Source organism: Epinephelus fuscoguttatus, linkage group LG5 (assembly GCF_011397635.1).
Source record: "Epinephelus fuscoguttatus linkage group LG5, E.fuscoguttatus.final_Chr_v1".
NCBI lineage: Eukaryota > Metazoa > Chordata > Actinopteri > Perciformes > Serranidae > Epinephelus > Epinephelus fuscoguttatus.
The window spans coordinates 22,453,973-22,471,591 of NC_064756.1; the positions used below are offsets into that span (position 1 = coordinate 22,453,973).

General features: G+C 40.4%; 1 protein-coding gene across 1 annotated transcript; it reads left to right on the forward strand.

Annotated features, from left to right (window-relative positions):
* The first annotated feature begins 17 nt into the window (after positions 1–17).
* fxyd6 (FXYD domain containing ion transport regulator 6) lies at positions 18–17,299 on the forward strand. Its single transcript, XM_049575861.1, has 8 exons — positions 18–299; positions 10,650–10,703; positions 11,155–11,178; positions 13,288–13,323; positions 13,451–13,525; positions 13,843–13,879; positions 13,998–14,047; positions 16,022–17,299. Exons 2-8 carry the CDS (start codon positions 10,655–10,657, stop codon positions 16,057–16,059), a joined length of 309 nt encoding a protein of 102 aa, XP_049431818.1. The 5' UTR covers positions 18–299; positions 10,650–10,654; the 3' UTR covers positions 16,060–17,299.
* Positions 17,300–17,619: the final 320 nt, after the last annotated feature.

Sequence of the window (17,619 nt, forward strand, 5' to 3'; positions counted from 1 at the left end):
TGTGTGTGTGTGTGTGTGTGTGTGTGTGTGTGTGTGTGTGTGTTTGTGAGTGAGATAGAGAGGGAGGGAGAGAAGAGACAGAGCAACAGAGAGGGTTCAGCGCACTGAATAAGCAGTCATTCCAGGAGTCACATTGTTATCCATCACATCTATTTTTTTCCAGGACAAGTAGATGTGAGCAGTGTGCACATATTGACAGATGAGAATATTTGGAACAAAAAACCTTGTGAGACAAGCTGATTGATTTTTCAGGGTGGATATCAGTTTGTTTGGCAAACGGTCCGCTGGAGAAACAAGTGGTAAGTTGACAAGCGCACATATTTGATGTCTTAGATGGTGTTATTGCTGTTTTATTGTCGGGAAAAAAAAATGACAGTCAGGAGGGGTCACGATAGCCATGAAAGATGGATTGGGGGTGCAAATGTGGTTATAATTAATTATGATATAAGTATTTTTCAGGACACATTAGGTCGTTGTATTTATAGGATTTTCAGTGAATAACGCATATTTCCAGGTAAGATTATTTTACGCCAGCATGTGTGGTGTTTGCACTGTTACACACAATGCTGGACATGCTCTCATTAACTTGCAGGGATGACGTTTAGTACAACGCTGCTTGTTGTTTATCAGCGCTTCAGAATGAGGGTGTGTCTGCTGGCACTGATCACTGTAACCTTCATGGTTGCGCGGCAGAAAAAACACACATATCCCGTTTGCAAATGTGGATCAATAAAGCCTTAAAAAAACAGGAGCGCGACCGATTCACTTAATGATATCGTCAGCCTTGTGGGAGCAAGTTGAAACCCAAATATCAGATGTCGTGTGTGATGTCACTGCTCTTGTATTATAAACGGTTACACTGGGAGGGAAGATCACAAGGCGCATGATGGCTTGTTTCTCCGCTCCATCTGATGATCCACAGGTTGAGGGGCGCACAAGTGGATGAATGCGCAGACGTCACGCGTCGGATGCTGAAACATATTGTGTCAATTGTTTTTTTTTGAGTGAAATCTTGCAGCGCGTGGTAACTGGCGGTGCCATGTAGGCTGTGCGTTCATATCATAACGGAAAGGTTATTAGTGCGTTATTGAGGTCGCTCTTTGTTGTCGGTGCGCAACTTACACAGGTAACAAAAGCCGCTGGATTTACAGTCACTATCCCCTACAGCAGATGCGTTTATTCATACATGAATGTGTGGGGATTCATATTAGAAACCAATTGAAGTCCAACAGAATAAATCTGACTTTACAGCTACGTGCCACACCCCGTGCTCCTTTATGCACTGCATGCACTCCGGTTGTCTTTGTGTTTCCATACGAGCCATTTAACGCTCAGGTCCAGATTATTTGGCAGTCGGAGGCAGTTACCGTGGAGATAACTGGACAATATGGAACGACGCACATTGTTGTCATGGTGATATAACATCATTACGATGGCTGCAAAAGGGGGCCAAGTTGTGTTTTTTTTTCCACAAAGGTTATAGAGACCTGTGGTGAGACCTATTTAGCTGCCCTACTTTGTTTTTTATTCGTGTTAGGAAATAGGAAATAGATTTTTGTTTATTTTTTGAATACTCAAAAGCCTCAGAGTCCTGCACATCCGCACGCACACACACAAAAGCCTAGAGTGAAATTGGGTGATAAGGTAAAGTGATGACCTCACATTTAAACCTTGCGTTTGAAGAAGGACAAACTCCAAAATCCAACAGGCACTTAAAGACAAACACAGATAAACCGTTAAGTTGCACCTCTCAGACGTACAGTGATCAGAGTGTCCTTAATCTCCTGATCGCACCAAGGACACAGTTAAGGAGGTTGGCAGGGTGTGGTCTTGTGTACATAAGAATGGACACTCATTTAAATATAGTTTTTCTCTCATGACCTTGTTGGTTAAATTATGTTTTTAGATGTTGTGTTACAAAGATATGTGTCACTTCGATCTTAAGCTTGTCTGAGACTCACACATTTGCCAAACAGTCTCATGTCAAAGGTCAGATCAATATTTTTTATGTCTGAGTGACTGTTGAGCACTCTACTGCCCTTGTCCACTTCCTCTCACTGCTTCCGTTGCTTTTAGGTATGTCGTCTCATTGATCCCCCTCCTGTTTCTCCCTCTCTCTCACCACATTCCCTGACCTTTCCCTTTTTACTTCTCTGTGTATGTTGTACTGGAAATGCCACCATCGTACAACAGACTGCCCTTCCCCTGCCCTCTCTATTCAGACAGTGTCTCCTCTGCATGCCCTTCACTTGCACTCTCCTGCTAGACAATGTCTGTCCCTGTCTGCTCGTCTCCCATTCTCACTGTCTTTCAGCCTGCCCTTTCCTTGTCCCCACATTACAGAAAACAGTCTCCCTGCCTGCTATTTCCTTGTCCTCCCCAAAACAGATACAGTCACCCTTCCTGGCCCTTTCTTGTCCTCTCCTCCCAGACAAAGGGAAGTCTGGCTCTGGAATTTGATATTGCTTAACAATAGTGCAGATAAGGCAGGTTAAGGGAAGATGGAGAGGCAACTGCTCAGGTGCCATGTTTGATACTTGAGGAGAGAAAGGCTGGCGCTGAATAGCTGTTTGAGACATTACATTTGGCAGTGCCATTCTGCAAACACCTTAAGGGATTCTCAAGGGACACAGATGTGACACTGACCCACTAACCTACTCTAAAGAGATTCATGTAGAACCCTAACAAGAGTTATATTGTTTACAAGGATCTCATCATTTACTTAATAATAATAATAATAATAATAATAATAATAATAATAACTTTATTTATATAGCACCTTTTAAAAACAAAGTTTACAAAGTGCTTTGACAAACAAAGCAAAATCAGTACAATCAACAATATAACAGCAGCAGGTAATACAGCAACAACACAGTACAGTGAGTACTGGAGAAAACAGCAAAGGGAATAATATAAGTAAATACAATACAACTAAAACACTAATAAATAAACAATACAAGAAAAAGAGGGGAACGACGACATCACATAAAAGCAAGTCTATAAAAATGGGTTTTAAGAAGTGATTTAAAAGAAGTCACTGATTCTGCAAACCTTAGATCCTCGGGCAGGTCGTTCCAAAGCCGAGGGGCCCTGATGGAAAAAGCTCGGTTGCCCTTAGACTTCAGCCTCGACTCTGGAACAACCAAAAGGCCCCTGCCCGAGGATCTAAGGCGGCGCACAGGCTCATATGGGATCAACATATCTGTTATATAGCTAGGGGCCAGACCCAGACGTGCTTTAAAAGTGATCAGTAAAATCTTAAAATCAATTCTAAAACAGACAGGGAGCCAATGAAGGGAAGCAAGAATAGGGGTGATGTGATGTCGTCTGTTAAAACCAGTGAGAAGCCTAGCTGCTGCGTTCTGAACTAGTTGGAGGCGGGAGATGGTTATGGATGGTTATGGTTGATGTGGGAAAGGAGGGAGTTACAGTAGTCTAGTCTGGAGAAGATGAATGCATGGATAACTTTTTCTAGGTCAGGGCATGAAAGCATGGGTTTAATTTTTGAAATAATTCGTAACTGATAGAAACAGGACTGAACAACTTTCTTGATGTGGGGTTGAAAACTGAGATCTGAATCAAGTATAACTCCAAGATTTTTGGCTGTGGGCTGAACATTTGAGGATAATGGACCGAGATTGTTTTTGATGAGGCTGATTGATTTTGAGGAACTGAACAGCAGAATTTCTGATTTTGAGTTGTTGAGTTGAAGAAAATTTTGTGCCATCCAACAGTTGATATCTTTGATACAGTCTACGACAGCAGCTAGGCTTCTGGGGTCACCGGGTCTCAGCAGGAGGTATATCTGTGTGTCGTCTGCATAACAATGAAAAGAGACATTGTGCCGCTGAATGATATGACCGAGAGGAAGCATATGAATAGAAAATAAAATTGGACCTAAAATTGAACCCTGCGGTACTCCACAGGTAATGTGGGCTGTTGAAGATGAGTGATTACCTATGGTGACCGCAAAGGTTCTTTCTAAAAGATAAGAATAAAACCAACTAAGTGCAGTGTCCCTGATGCCAACCCAGGTTTTAAGACTTCAAGTGTGGGTCAACAAATTTTACATTATTCACAGTATTCAAAAAAACTACAACTCCCAGGAGGTGGAGCTTCTACCACCAGGGTTGCACACAGGTGTCTTGCATACAGCCAGTGATTAGACTGAGATTGGTTACTTTTACCAGCCTGTTCATTGTTGCCTCATGTTCATCATTCTGATGAAGGTCAAATAGACTGAAAGCTCAACAATAAAGTGACACACTGCACAGATGTAAGTGTGCGGAAATCTTTTTCTGCCAATCTGGACTTACTGATGTTTCCAGCACCTTGCCAAGACCGAGCTGAGTGGAGCGGTAGCTATTCTGCATCAACAAATTTCACATAAAATGGAGCCAGATTGAAAAATCAGGTTTACTGTTATCGGCGTTGGAAGAAATTGCAGTACAGAATTGCTTAAGATATGTCTAAAGCCTTCAGCAACAAAACCCTGATAACTGGTAACTCAAACAACCTGAGAACACAGGACACAGTATTTTGTTATCAAGAAGGATTAAATTATCTGATAACTTCTAAAATGAAACTTGCTTTCGGCTAACTACTGTCCATAACCAAAGCAGAACTGTAACAGGTGTTGTGGTGTGAATGGATATCCAGTGTTTTAAGTCTGACTGATTACTTAGCCTTTAACCCCAGACCATCTTTGGTTCCTCCAGGATCAGCGGAGGTTTTCCTGCGGGCCACTTAACCCTGAACACTTACTGTCATATCTGTGCTATTAACAAGTATCTTACTTGGAAGAGACACAGCAGTGCATCTGATATTCTGCCTTTCCATTAGTCTCACATTGACAGACCTATCTTTATAACTGCCAGAGCAAGAGAGCATCCGGCTGAACACACATTATTCCATATTTTCTCTTGCTAAATAAAGAGCCAGGGGGATTGGGGGATGCTATTTAGGAACATTTTGCAAATGGATGAGTAGCTGTCTCACGCACTCTTTATGTTTTCGAACGAGTTTTCCATTATCAGTGTGAAGCTTTTTACTTTTCGAGGAACACTTAATGTTCCTCATTGAAATCATAACAGAAGGGAGAGTGTGATAGTTAGCCGATGGAGAGCTGGAGGCCGGATCTTCCACGTAGACTGTATTTTCATCTGTCCATTTAGGCAGATAGGTAGAGTTTTTCACATCAGTTGAGCTGAAGTGATGATTCAAAAATGAGGGAATCAGTCAGTCAGTGAAAAATTCGGCTTGCAGCACGATAAAGCAGTACACATGCTTGTGAAGTCAACTATGTTAATTCAATTATGTGTGCTGTTTGAAAGAATAAACAGAGATGACCTGCTTATTGAGTGTTTGTTCTGCTGTAACTGTTCTAAATGCTCTGACAAAAACAAATCACAGTGTGTGCGATGTTTTCAACCTCAAACCAGGTCGTAGAGGAGGATGTCAAGTGGTGAAGAAAAGGGATATGACAAAAATGTTCTTGCTTTAACGAGAAGTTCTTGTTTTACAGTATTCTTTTCATGTCCCAGTGACACATTTTTATCGTTATTGTGACATATTTTATTAGTAAATATCAAAGGATTCTATTTTACAGGATGAGTTTCATGTCAGAACAATGTATTAATTAGTCTTGCATCATAAAATTTCACCAAATCAGCATATCTCATTAAAACAAACTTTCCTCGTAATAAAATGATAGGTTCGTCTGTTGTAATATCAAGGAAATATCACAGCATGAAAATTACTTCGTATAACGTAAAAGGATCTTGTAACAACAAAGAAAAGTTTGTCAACATAATTAGAGCAGCATCTCTGTAATGGTGGCAGCATACCCTGCCGTATGGAGGGCACACCTGCCTTAGTGAGAAATAAATTTCCCACCTGCTGCACTAGAGCTGGATCGGTGTTTATTAATGTGCCTGAAGTGATGTACAGTTTGGGGCCAACCATCAGTCATCACCTCTGATGTGAAAGAAAGATGTGCCGATGTGACAGACATGCCTTCAAAGACTATATTGTCGTATCTCATGATTCATATCTGTGTTTGGTTTTTAACTAGACTGTAAAATGCCACTCTGAATGCATCATATTTTCCACAACGCTGTGACGCTGAAAAAGACCTTGAGACAAACTTCAAAGGTTTTTATTTGAATGTGCAGTCAGACGTGAAATGGAAAATCCTCATTAGAAGAAGAAAATCTCTTTTTTTGTCGCTAGCATTCGTAATGTTAAATAACTTTAGTATTTTTTGTGTATGTACACTCATAAAGAATGGTATTGTAAAGCAAGAAACATGAGAGCTTGTCATAAAAATTCAGTCTGCGTCAATAAACTCAAGTATGCATGACAACATCCAAACAAACATAAAAACAAAAATAAAAAATTCCAGTTAACTATTTTATCTGGGGTCACATAGGGCTGATTTTCATTTTAAGGATAGGTACCATTAGTCTAATGGATGTCATGTTCCTCTGTTGTCATCTTGTGTCACATTATTTCATAAATGTCTGTGTTACCAGTGTGTTGCACAGATCTGTACGAGGACTAACAAATCAATTATACGAAGCACCAACAAACAAACTGGGCAGAAATGCTCTGCTAATGACTATAATGGATTCTGCTCATTTAAGTGCACTATGTCCTCCACCACTGATACAGCTGAGTAGAGACAAACAGCCAGATGGGTGGATGAACATAAATGGACACAGTCAGTCAGAGAGACAGTCAATCAGATGGATGGAAGGAAATGAAGCCATGCAGACAGAGAGACGGATGGTAAAGCCTTAGTTGAGCAAAACTTCTGGACTCTCGAAGGCTTGAATAGATACTTCTATAGCTTGTGAATAGGGAACACTTGTTGCACTGCAGACTTGCCTCTTGCTTTATTTTACTGTGGAACTTTTATATTCCTCATCAAATGCATTGCTGTCAAATCTTGCCGCTCATCTGTATTTGTTACACTTTGTTCCTTTGAGGGCTTTTCCCTTGGCATTTCTGGCACCGAGTCAAATCATGCTGCATTGATTTGCATTTCCATTACCACTTAAAATGCACCAGGTTGAGTCGAGTCTCCCCCCGAGACAGACATCTCCGGAGTTGAGTCAAGGCTCTCCAGACCTACCCCAAGTGGGTTGTTGCGATGTCATGTGGGCATTTTTAACATCATTATTTAGCCCGTTCTCATTCTGAAGTCATCACATACCGCCACTTTGTCGATGATTTCAGCATCAGACAACTGGCGCTGAGTTATGAGTTACAGTTCACTGCCAGTACAAGTTATGATGCGCAGTCGGGTGGCATCACTGTGCAATGATACTCCACCGATAGGCCAGGACAGCACCTTTCACGGCAGTATGAATGCTGCTGGATGGCATCAGGTTGAAACACTGCTGGTAACAGCGTAATATAAGGAGCAGGAAAGTCCCTGTAGTGTGGGATGGGTGGTGGATGGGTCCAGCAAACCCCAGACTTTCACGTAGGAGCCTGGTGTTTGCTTCCCGAATGCCAAACCAAGGTTGTTTTTTTCTAAACCTAAACATGTGCTTTTGTTGACATCCAAGCGTTGGCAGCATGTTCTTGAACGTCCATAGTAGACACAAAAGGATACCTAGCGTGTAATATGTAGACATAAAAAGCCATTGACAAAGCGGCGATATATGACGACTTGGGATGAGAATGTGTTGCATTTTTAATAATGCAAATAAAGAAACCATCAGAAGAATAATGCATGGGCCCATTTTATATGCATGCAAATACTTGTATTGACTGTGCCAAACAAAGACCTAGCTATCCGCGACTTTTTAAGTTGGAATGTTTTCTCACATGTTATTCAATGCATGAGTGGACGTCGTAATCAACACACCTCAAAGGAAAATGTCTGTATATTTGAACCTGGGTCCTATTTTCCCATGTTTTAACATGTAACTATATAGAGACAACAGTTTGAAACAAGATGCAATACTCCCTATGGGCAATTGTGCAATGTCAATTAATGTCCAAAAAAAACGCTTGTTTTTGCCACTGACAGGCTCAGATTATTGTTAGAAGTGTCTGACAACATTATGGAAAAGACCCTACAGAGAAATTAAATGTTATTCTTTACCTTTCGTTGATCTGTTTGTTACTGTGTGTAACCAAGTCTCGCTCAAGGAGAAGTCTAAAATCTTATGGACTTTTCCACATGATCAAAATCAGCAAAATATTCAGCCACAACATTTACATTTTTTTTAGATAACACTAAGCTACATTTTCTGTACTCCAACATAACATTTGCTATTTCCATTTTCATTTTCCAGGACTTCTCTCTCCAACTCTAACTAACGTTACCACCTTTGTTTTTCCTTCATCAAGTCACATCTCGTGAGATTTCAGAACAAGACTTCTCCTTGAGTGAGACTTGATAACAATAACAAACAGACCAGCAAAAGAAAAACATTTCTCTGTAGCATTCTTTCTGTAATGTTGTCAGACACTTCTGAGCCTGTCAGTTGCAAAAACAAGCTCTCATACTGGATGTATAACGGTTCACAATTGCCCATGGGGATTACATTGCAGCCTGTGTTGCTGATGCAGCTGGAGCAGTGTTTCTCAGTATGGGACTAATTTACACAACTGTTGTCTCTATTAGTTAGACACAAAAACACAGGTTAAAATACAGACATTTTCCTTAAAATGTTATCACATCTTTAATAATTTCATTTGTTTTTATTGCCTCTCCTGCATGACATATGCTTCACTGATGAGTGGATCTTTAAGTGCATTTTAACCGGATAATGCAAACTGCAAGTACTCTATTTCCTCACTTGGAGATAAAAAGCAGTGTAGCGTCATTACACTGCACTCTGGCAGACTATGCTTCCCAAGACATTGTGAGCAAACTGGTGGCGATGGGCATCCTGCATACGTTCGTGCAGTGCCAAGAGACAATTGAAAAACTCTTGACAACCGTACAAGAAAGCTGTTGACCACAACACCAGTGGGGCAGACACAAAAATATTTAATTGGTTCCCAAGCACAAGCTAGTCATCAGTTAAAGACGCACCTTTAGCGTTATTGTATGGAGATGCAAATCCCTGCAGTGCTAGACTGACCCACTGAGTCAAGCCAAACTAAGCACATGTATATGTAAAAAGGCTAGTAGTCCCTCCTCTGCATCCACATCCCTTCTTCCTCAAAGACTATTTGTTGTTGTTCCCTACCTGTCCACCAGATGCCCTCAGACTTTTTCACAGGACTTCCTCATTCTTATGCTCACCTGTTCCCACTTCCATTATCAGCCCTGCAGTCACATAGTTCCCAGAGCAGGTATTTCAAATGGTAATGCAGGGGAACACTTCATAGATAGGTTAGATAATGGTTCATCACCATATTGAGTGATTTGGTACAGTGGTGCTTTGAGCCAAACACTAAAACATGTTTACATCAATACCAGGCTGATGTTTGGTGGTTGTAATGTTTACCATCTTCACCATCCTGGTTTAGTGGGTAGCATGTTAACAATTCTCAACTAACAGTAAACACAAAGTACAGCTGAGGCTGATGAGTGATGTCATTAGTTTTGCAGATATTTAGTCATTAAACCAAAGTATTGGACGAATTAAAATTTTGACCTGACGATGGCCATCATAATCGAGTGGCTCACTTATGCTCAACATTAAAAACGTATACAGACACTGATGGACCCTTCTGTCCATACTCTGTGATCATTTTGTCTGTATTTGTGCATGTTTTCTGAAAGCTTACAGGTAAAGACAAATTGGAGCAGTACCACTAAAAAACGTGAGGTCAGTGTGGTGTTGTACAAACAAGATGCGACCATAGGAGATGACGAAGGCATTTTAAAAATGGCAGAATTTAAGGAATTGGTAACGATGACATTGGAAATGATATTCCATCCAAATGTTACCATGTATTTCCTGGCCTTTTGACTTTGCCCTCCAGTGCCATCTAGTGGGTATATCTACTCTGTCATACAGGAAGTGTGGAAGTGACAGTCACAATGTTTGAAATGAACATGTCTATTTTGTATGGGAGTATAAATGAGCCTTAAGAGTCATAGATATATAAAGAATTATGTGGAAATCCATCCAAAAGTTGTCAATTCATGTTACGAAAAACCAAAAATGTCACAAATCACCAAAGTCTTTAGGATTCATCCTCTGAGCAACACGAATGTCTGAACAAAGTTTCATGACAATCCGTGCAGGAATCATTGAGATACCCCCAGAGCCATGCAGCTAGTTGCTATGTGTTTAGCAATATAAATTAGCCGAACATGAACATGTTTTGTAGGAGACACAATTGGCATGTGTGCATTGAATAGCCTGCATGAAAATGGGCCAAGGTTGTGTGATGTCCACAGGGAGGAAGGAGTAATCTGCCAGGAAAAGAGAACATGTATGCAGGCTCTGAACATGGATCGTTACGCAAGATAAAAAGTATATCCGTAGGCCTTTTAAATCAGTTAAACTCCAGGGGTTTGGACGGAGCCAGCGTTGTGTGATGTGATTCCCCTTTTACACACCCCTTACTGTGCTGCATGTCTGCTTGTGTTGTAACACAGACCTCTCTCACTGTATTTTTTGTCTTTCTTTCATTCTCTCTCACCCTCCCTCTTTATTACTCTATGTCAACAGTTGCCATGGAAACTATTTTGCTCTTCCTCTCTTCGCTTCTGGTGTGTGTGGCTGGTAAGTTCCTCCCCTATACTCACATCCATGCATACATGCGTGTACACACTAATTGTCCATAGGGAGGCAGTGTCAGGGCAGGGAGTGATGTCACATGAAAAGGCGCTCGCTGGGTGTGGGCTCATAGCAAAACATCAATTATTGCTTCAGGGCTTTGTTTGTGGGTTTCACAGATGGGCTGTGTCACTGACTGCGTGTGTGAGGTCTGTTTATAGTGTGTGATTAGATGTAAGACACATAAACACATGCTCACACATTCACACACTATAAATAGATGACGTGGTGCTGCTTTTTGTGACACTTAGAGCTGGTGTTAAGAAAAACATAGAGAGATTAGTCGATAGAGAGATGTTGAAGTATTTTTCACTCATGGTCTCAAATCTAATTTCCTGTCCTTCTTTTTTCTTTCACCCTCTGACTCAAACCACTTCCCTTCTTTGCTGCCTTTCAGCTGTGGCAGACCCCAGTGCACAGGGTGAGTACACTTGATGCAATCTCTAATGGGGTCATCTTCGGTCCTAACAGCCACAGAGGAAGGTCTATTGGTTTCTGCATTGAATCAAACCCTTATGGATTACCATAGCGAACAGTGGCAGATGAATAGATTAAGCCCAGGAATGACCAGACTCAACAGTGTGCTGATTAGAAAGAGATCTTTACAGTGAAATCAATGCTGAAGCCATGAGAGTGGTTCTTTGAAAGGAAAGTGGTGATAATGAATATTTATGAATAACAACATATGAAATTCTAATGCATTAAGTGTTGACAATACCATTACCAAATCAAACCCTATCCAGAGTAGAATGTCATTTGCAGCCATGTCTCATAGAAATTGCATTTGTATATGGTTAATTTGAACAAGCAAATATGTTTTCGAGGCAAAACCAATACCAAGCAGCTATCTTTTCTATTAACATAATAAGGAAAATGTTGTTAATTAAGGTACCTGGCAGGTCCCAAAAATGTTCATACTGAACATATCAGCAAAATGTTCAGTGATAATGTATTTTATTTGTTTCTCACCAAAATTACATTATTCACTTGTTGTTACTTTAGCATTTTCATCATTGTTATTATTATTATCAGCTGTTTTATTAATGTTTAAGTTAAATCATGATCTTTCCCTAACCTTAACCAAAGAGCCTTTGTTGCCTTAACCTAACCACAGACAGAAGTCTGGAAATGAACTTGGGATTCTGGTGTCAAAGTCCTGCACTCTCAGCCCGTTCTCATTCCGAAGTCATTGAATATTGACGCTTTGTCAGTGAATTTGGCATCAGACACCTGACACCAAAGCCACCTTTCATGGCAGTATAATACGCAGCTGGACAGTGTCAGTTTGTATCGTGGCCTGACGTAGCCTTTTGCAGTGTTATGATGTGCTGCCGGTGAATGGCACTTGTCGCTGAAGTATGATATGCATGGGCGGTATGGGCGGTGTCAGATAATAACGCAGCCAGATGGAAACTGTCATGGCGGTATGACACGCTGCTAGTAATGAGGAGGAGCTGGAAAGTCCCTATAGGGTGGGTGGGAGGAGTGGTGGATCAGTCCAACAAACACCCGGACTTTCACCCAGGAGCCCGCTGTTCGCTTCCCCTATGAATGTTGAGCTAAACGATGATGTTTGTTTCTTAACCGAACTATATGCTTTTGTCACTGAAATCTAACCATGTGCTTTTGTTGACATCCCGGCATTGGTAGTGGCTTCCCGGAATGTCAACAACAGACGCAGGAGGGCACCTAGCGCGTAATATGTAGATGTGAAAGGCCACTGACAAATGGGTGGTATGTGACGCAGTACCCAACACAGAATTATGTCAGTCAGATTGGATTTGGCTGTTCAATATGAATATTTGACAATTCATACCTTTATCACGTGTTTTGGGTTAAAATAATTACCTTTTGTTACATAACGTAATGTGACATAAATGCATCATGTGAGTGATGTCAGTGTGCGATGACTGTACGTGAATTTCGTAATATATAATGTTAAAACAACATTGACTTTTGGTTTCACATTGGACACAAAATTTGATCTCCTGGGTGTACGTCTGGTTTAGTTTGACCCATCCAGGTCTCTTCCCTGCAACCCTATGCAAAATTTCTCACTGTATCTCAGCTGTTCTCAGCATTGAAGTATTGCCCTGAATGGCTGTACACTGAAGTTAGCTGAAAACCCAGTGCATTTCATAAAGATGCTAAAGGGTGCCTTTGGTTTTTATATCACCCACCGATGGGCATGACACAGCGTTGGTGCCCTGGGCTGAATGGATGGGGTTAGCTAATCACCCCAAATCACATTTAATTGGGTGTATTTGTGTAACTGCCTCCAAGTTCAAGATGAGTTATCAAAAATAATTTTATGTTTTACAGAAAGAAGAACAAGGGACTTTGTTATAAAACACTCAAAAAGGCAAACATTTTGTATGTAAAATGAAATACAGAATACTTAAGACAGAGATACAGGATACAATTTGTAGAACTTATAAAATGTATTTTCCGTTTGTCTTTAAATGTGTTTGAACAACATTGATAAATCTGAACACCTCGGTTCTAAATGTTTTCTATTACATTTTTACAGATGGCAAAGAGACAGATGAGAACCCATTTGTTTATGGTAAGCTTAGAAAAGTTTTCTGTAAGCAGCAGAGACAGTGTAAACCTTTATGCAATGAATGGTGCACTGATTACATTTCCTTCTTCCGCTCCTGTGTCTGTCATTCTGGCATCATCTGCTTGTGTAGACTACGAGAGCCTGAGGATTGGAGGATTGGCATTTGCCGTGGTGCTGTTCACACTGGGCATTCTTCTCATCCTTAGTAAGTCAATCTGTGTGTGTGTGTGTGTGTGTGTGTGTGTGTGTGTGTGTGTGTGTGTGTGTGTGTGTGTGTGTGTGCGCGGGCGCGCGTGTGCGTGCGTGCATGCCCTTTTATTATGTGTACATGCACTCTGTGCTATCAAGTGTTACAGTCAACTTAGGAATAATTAACAGTAAATGAATGAATGATTATTGCATTTCCACACTGTGTTACTACACCATCTTGTCATTAATTATATCTTTATTAACAAGTAACAATGAACCACTGTAAACAGTGATGACACACAATGTGTAGGTAAAGATGTATGATCTTTCTAGGTCGAAGATGCCGCTGCAGTATCAACCAGAAGCCCAGGTATGTCAGTGTTCCTCTCTGATGGGAAAAAAGCAACAAAGATTTGGTTTTGTAAGTGCTTTTCATTGTCATATTACATGATTTGGTTACCATGACAACCTGTGGATCCTCTCTTCAGGGCCCCCGGAGACGAGGAGGCACAAGAAGAGAACCTGATTGTCTCCATTGGTAAGATGCACATTTTAACTCTCTGTCAGCTCCTCTCACCTCTGGCTCAACCCACGACACAAATCCATAATAGAGTTTCCCTTTGGGAGTGCCCATAGCAGAGGGGAAGAGGGGGGGCGACTCGCTGTCTGTGCATGTGTTTACACATGATGAACTGTACTGTATGTGTGTACAGCAAGTACATACAAGTAATACGAATATTAAAAAACTGCTAATCTTTTTTCTTGTCTATCAAAAGTTTGATTACATACATGTCGAGCTGTGTCTGGTTTTGATTCACTTCAATTAAGTTTAGAAATCAATGAGCAAAATTTGTTGAGGACATTTAGTTACCTTTCAGTTTTTGCCATAACATTTACTGTAGTTTCATGCATGGGGTGTTTTAAAATCCCTCCATGTGGTTACATTTCAGGATGCTCTAATAACTGAGATTTCACAGTGACCATCCTTTATAATGAAAGATTCCTGAGTTTTTAAAAGAAAGCAACCAAGAAAGCAACCAAACATGTTTAGTCGTCACTAAAAAAATGTAGTTCAGTCATTTTGCACATTCTCTGATGTCTCAGCTATTATCTGTATGTCAAGTGTTATGTGAAGCACAGAGCTCATTTAACAAACTGTTACAACAGAGTAGAATGGAGTGAGGGGATTAAAGCCTCAAAGTCATCAGAATTTGCATAATTTAAAGGAACATTGTGTAGGATTTAGTGGCATCTATCGCTGGGGATTGCAGATTGCACCCAGCTGAAACCTCTCCCGTGTGCCAAGTGTGAACTCCTAGTTGGAATTCCTTCAGTGTTCTTTGTTCAGAAGGTTTTTACTGGGGGCCAAATTCTCACCAGAGGTCTCTTTCTCTCCAAAACAAACAAACTAGGTGATTAAAACTGCTAAAAACATAGATTAAAGAAGTTTCACTTTACATATCAGTATTTCTCCAAAGGTGTTCAGCACATTGCCCAGCACCTAGCATTAATGCATGCTCAAATTTTTTTTGATAACTTAATATCTAGACGTTGGGGAGATTTTTCCCAAGAGCCGAATTATCCACAGAGGTCTTTTCCTCTCCAACTCAAACAAACCCATGAATTTAAACTGGTAAAAACACTGAACACAGCAGTTTGACATTACAAATCAGTGTTTCTCCGATGCTGTTCAGAACATCGCAAATGGGCTCATAGCTCAGCATGCTCACCATTTTTTTCTGATAACTTAAGATCCAGACGTTCAGGAGGTTTTCACCAAGAGCCAAATCATCTGCAGAGGTCTCTTTCTCTCCAAAACAAATAAAGCAGTTTTTCTATGCTGTTCAGCTTGTCGCAGAGGGGCTGCTAACTACGCTGGCTGATGCGAAAATGTGAAAATCCAAATTAAATTTTTCTATCTGGAGCCAGTGTTTGGTTTGTCCGTTCTGGCTTATTGTAGAAACATGGTGGTGCAACATGGCGGACTCGGTGGACGAGGACCGGCTCCTTATTTAGATAAACAGTCCAAGTAACATAAAGTAAATATGATAATTATTATTTTCAGGCGATTATACAGAAAACATACTTATTATATTATATTCCATTTCTGTCAGTATAGCCCCTTAAATCCTACACACTGGACCTTTAATCAGTTTTTAAAGTTTGAGATTTCAGAGGTGGAAGAAAGAAAGTTTTCAGATCCTTGGCTTGCATAAAAGTAGTAATAGCACAGTAAAAAATATACTTCACTACAAGTAGAAGTCTTGTATTTATGTAAATTAATTTACTGTCAGACGGTAAGAAACAAAGCTAAAAGCATCCTTTAGAAAAAGGTAAGTACTCACTAACTCTTCGTGAGGTGCAGAACTGTCACCATACAGTGATTCCATGTAAGTAAACTGAGTAAAGGAGAGAGAGAAGGACTGAAATAGTTAATAACAAATGACTCTTGGTAAATTTATTGTTTTGCACTTGTCCTTCAACTAAATCCCTTGTCCTTTACTTCTTTCAGCTGCAAAGGCTGCCAAAGAGACTCCAGCAGAGAACTGAGACAACTCTACTGTACCGAGCTGCCTTCTCAGATGATGATCAGTTTTATTTGATATTAAACCACTATAACACTGAAGAAATGGGTGATTATTATAATTGATTATATGACAGGGTAAGAGGGGAGATCTATGTGTAGAGGTGTAATATGTACATAAATCTTGTGCCCATAAGACAAACCTTTAGCCTGTTGTGCTCCACTTGTGACCATGCCAGTCCCTCAGTGCTCTTGTCTGTTCCTGTGCCTTTCTGTGACTCATTCCAGTTCTTTGTCTTAGCCAGAAAACCCCCTGACACAAGATTGTCTTTGAAGCTGTTGTGTGGTCCACTGTTCTTTGTTTTGTACTTCTATCTATTGCCTTTAAGTTTCAGGATTTGTCAGTTTGTTGCTTAGTTTGTCAAATGTCCTGAATAACGTTTGTCACTTTTGGATTATAGCATATATGCATAAGTACATATATAAATACAGATATAGTTTACTGATGAGATATACAGTTAAATATCCTTCATTTAGATCTACGTTTGAATGGTTGGGTGTGTTTGTGTGCATATCCTGTATATTCATGATGCATATATCACAAGTGCATGTGTATCTCTACATGTAAATGTGATTAGCCTTATATAAGACAATCTCAACTGCCACAGCTCTCTGACTGAGCACAGCAATGGTTTGCAGGTATCTGCACGAGCTCCGCCACTGCAGTGTTTTTACCATCTATAGTGGAGGGAGCTCCTGTATCAGCTGTCCCACTGCCTTTTTCTCCACGCATACTTTCCACTTCTCCGTCACTGGCTCCGCCAGGATTAGGTTGTCTCCAGTAGACTATGATTAGTTTACCCATACACACACTAGTGCTGCACATCTACGACGCCTGGGTCTCTTTCTTTTCTCTTTCTTGTTTGGTACTTTAACTGCTTGCTCAGTCTCTAATGCCGTGATGCTTTGACTGGTCATATATTACATTCCTGAATAAAGAGAGACCAAGTTTGGGTGCTGATTTTCAGATTAGTGATATTTAAGACTGACATTATTTATGTGCAAGACTACATTAATAGTAGCCTACTGTAAGCCAAATCATAGCGAGAGAACAAATGAACAGTCTTTGTTGTGAATTTCCTGTCAGGTGTCTGAGTGTTCTGAAGACGGCCACTGTACAAGTAAATGCTCTGTTCATTTTAAGCATGAGGCCCTGCTGTGTAGCCACCTGTTGTGCTTTTGGCATAAATTAATAAAAGTATGTCTGAACACATGTTATAATGTGGGTTTTGTGCTCATTTAGATGAAAACCAGATTTTAGTGTTGTTAGTGTTAGTTTTTTTTTCAGAATACCTTTCTAAGTTTCTTGTTTAAACATTGAACACAGGATAAAATCTGTCCATCAGTCTAAAAGTTGGGGGGAGGGGGCATCTTGAGGAGGAAGATAGCAGTCAGCTGTAAGTGGTACACAACATCTGAAAGCTGGGTACTTGACAATTAATACCAATGTCAATGTCATTGGTCCTCTAGTTTCTCATGATACCAGTGCCATTACTCTTGCTTTAAAACTCAGCCCACTACAGCCT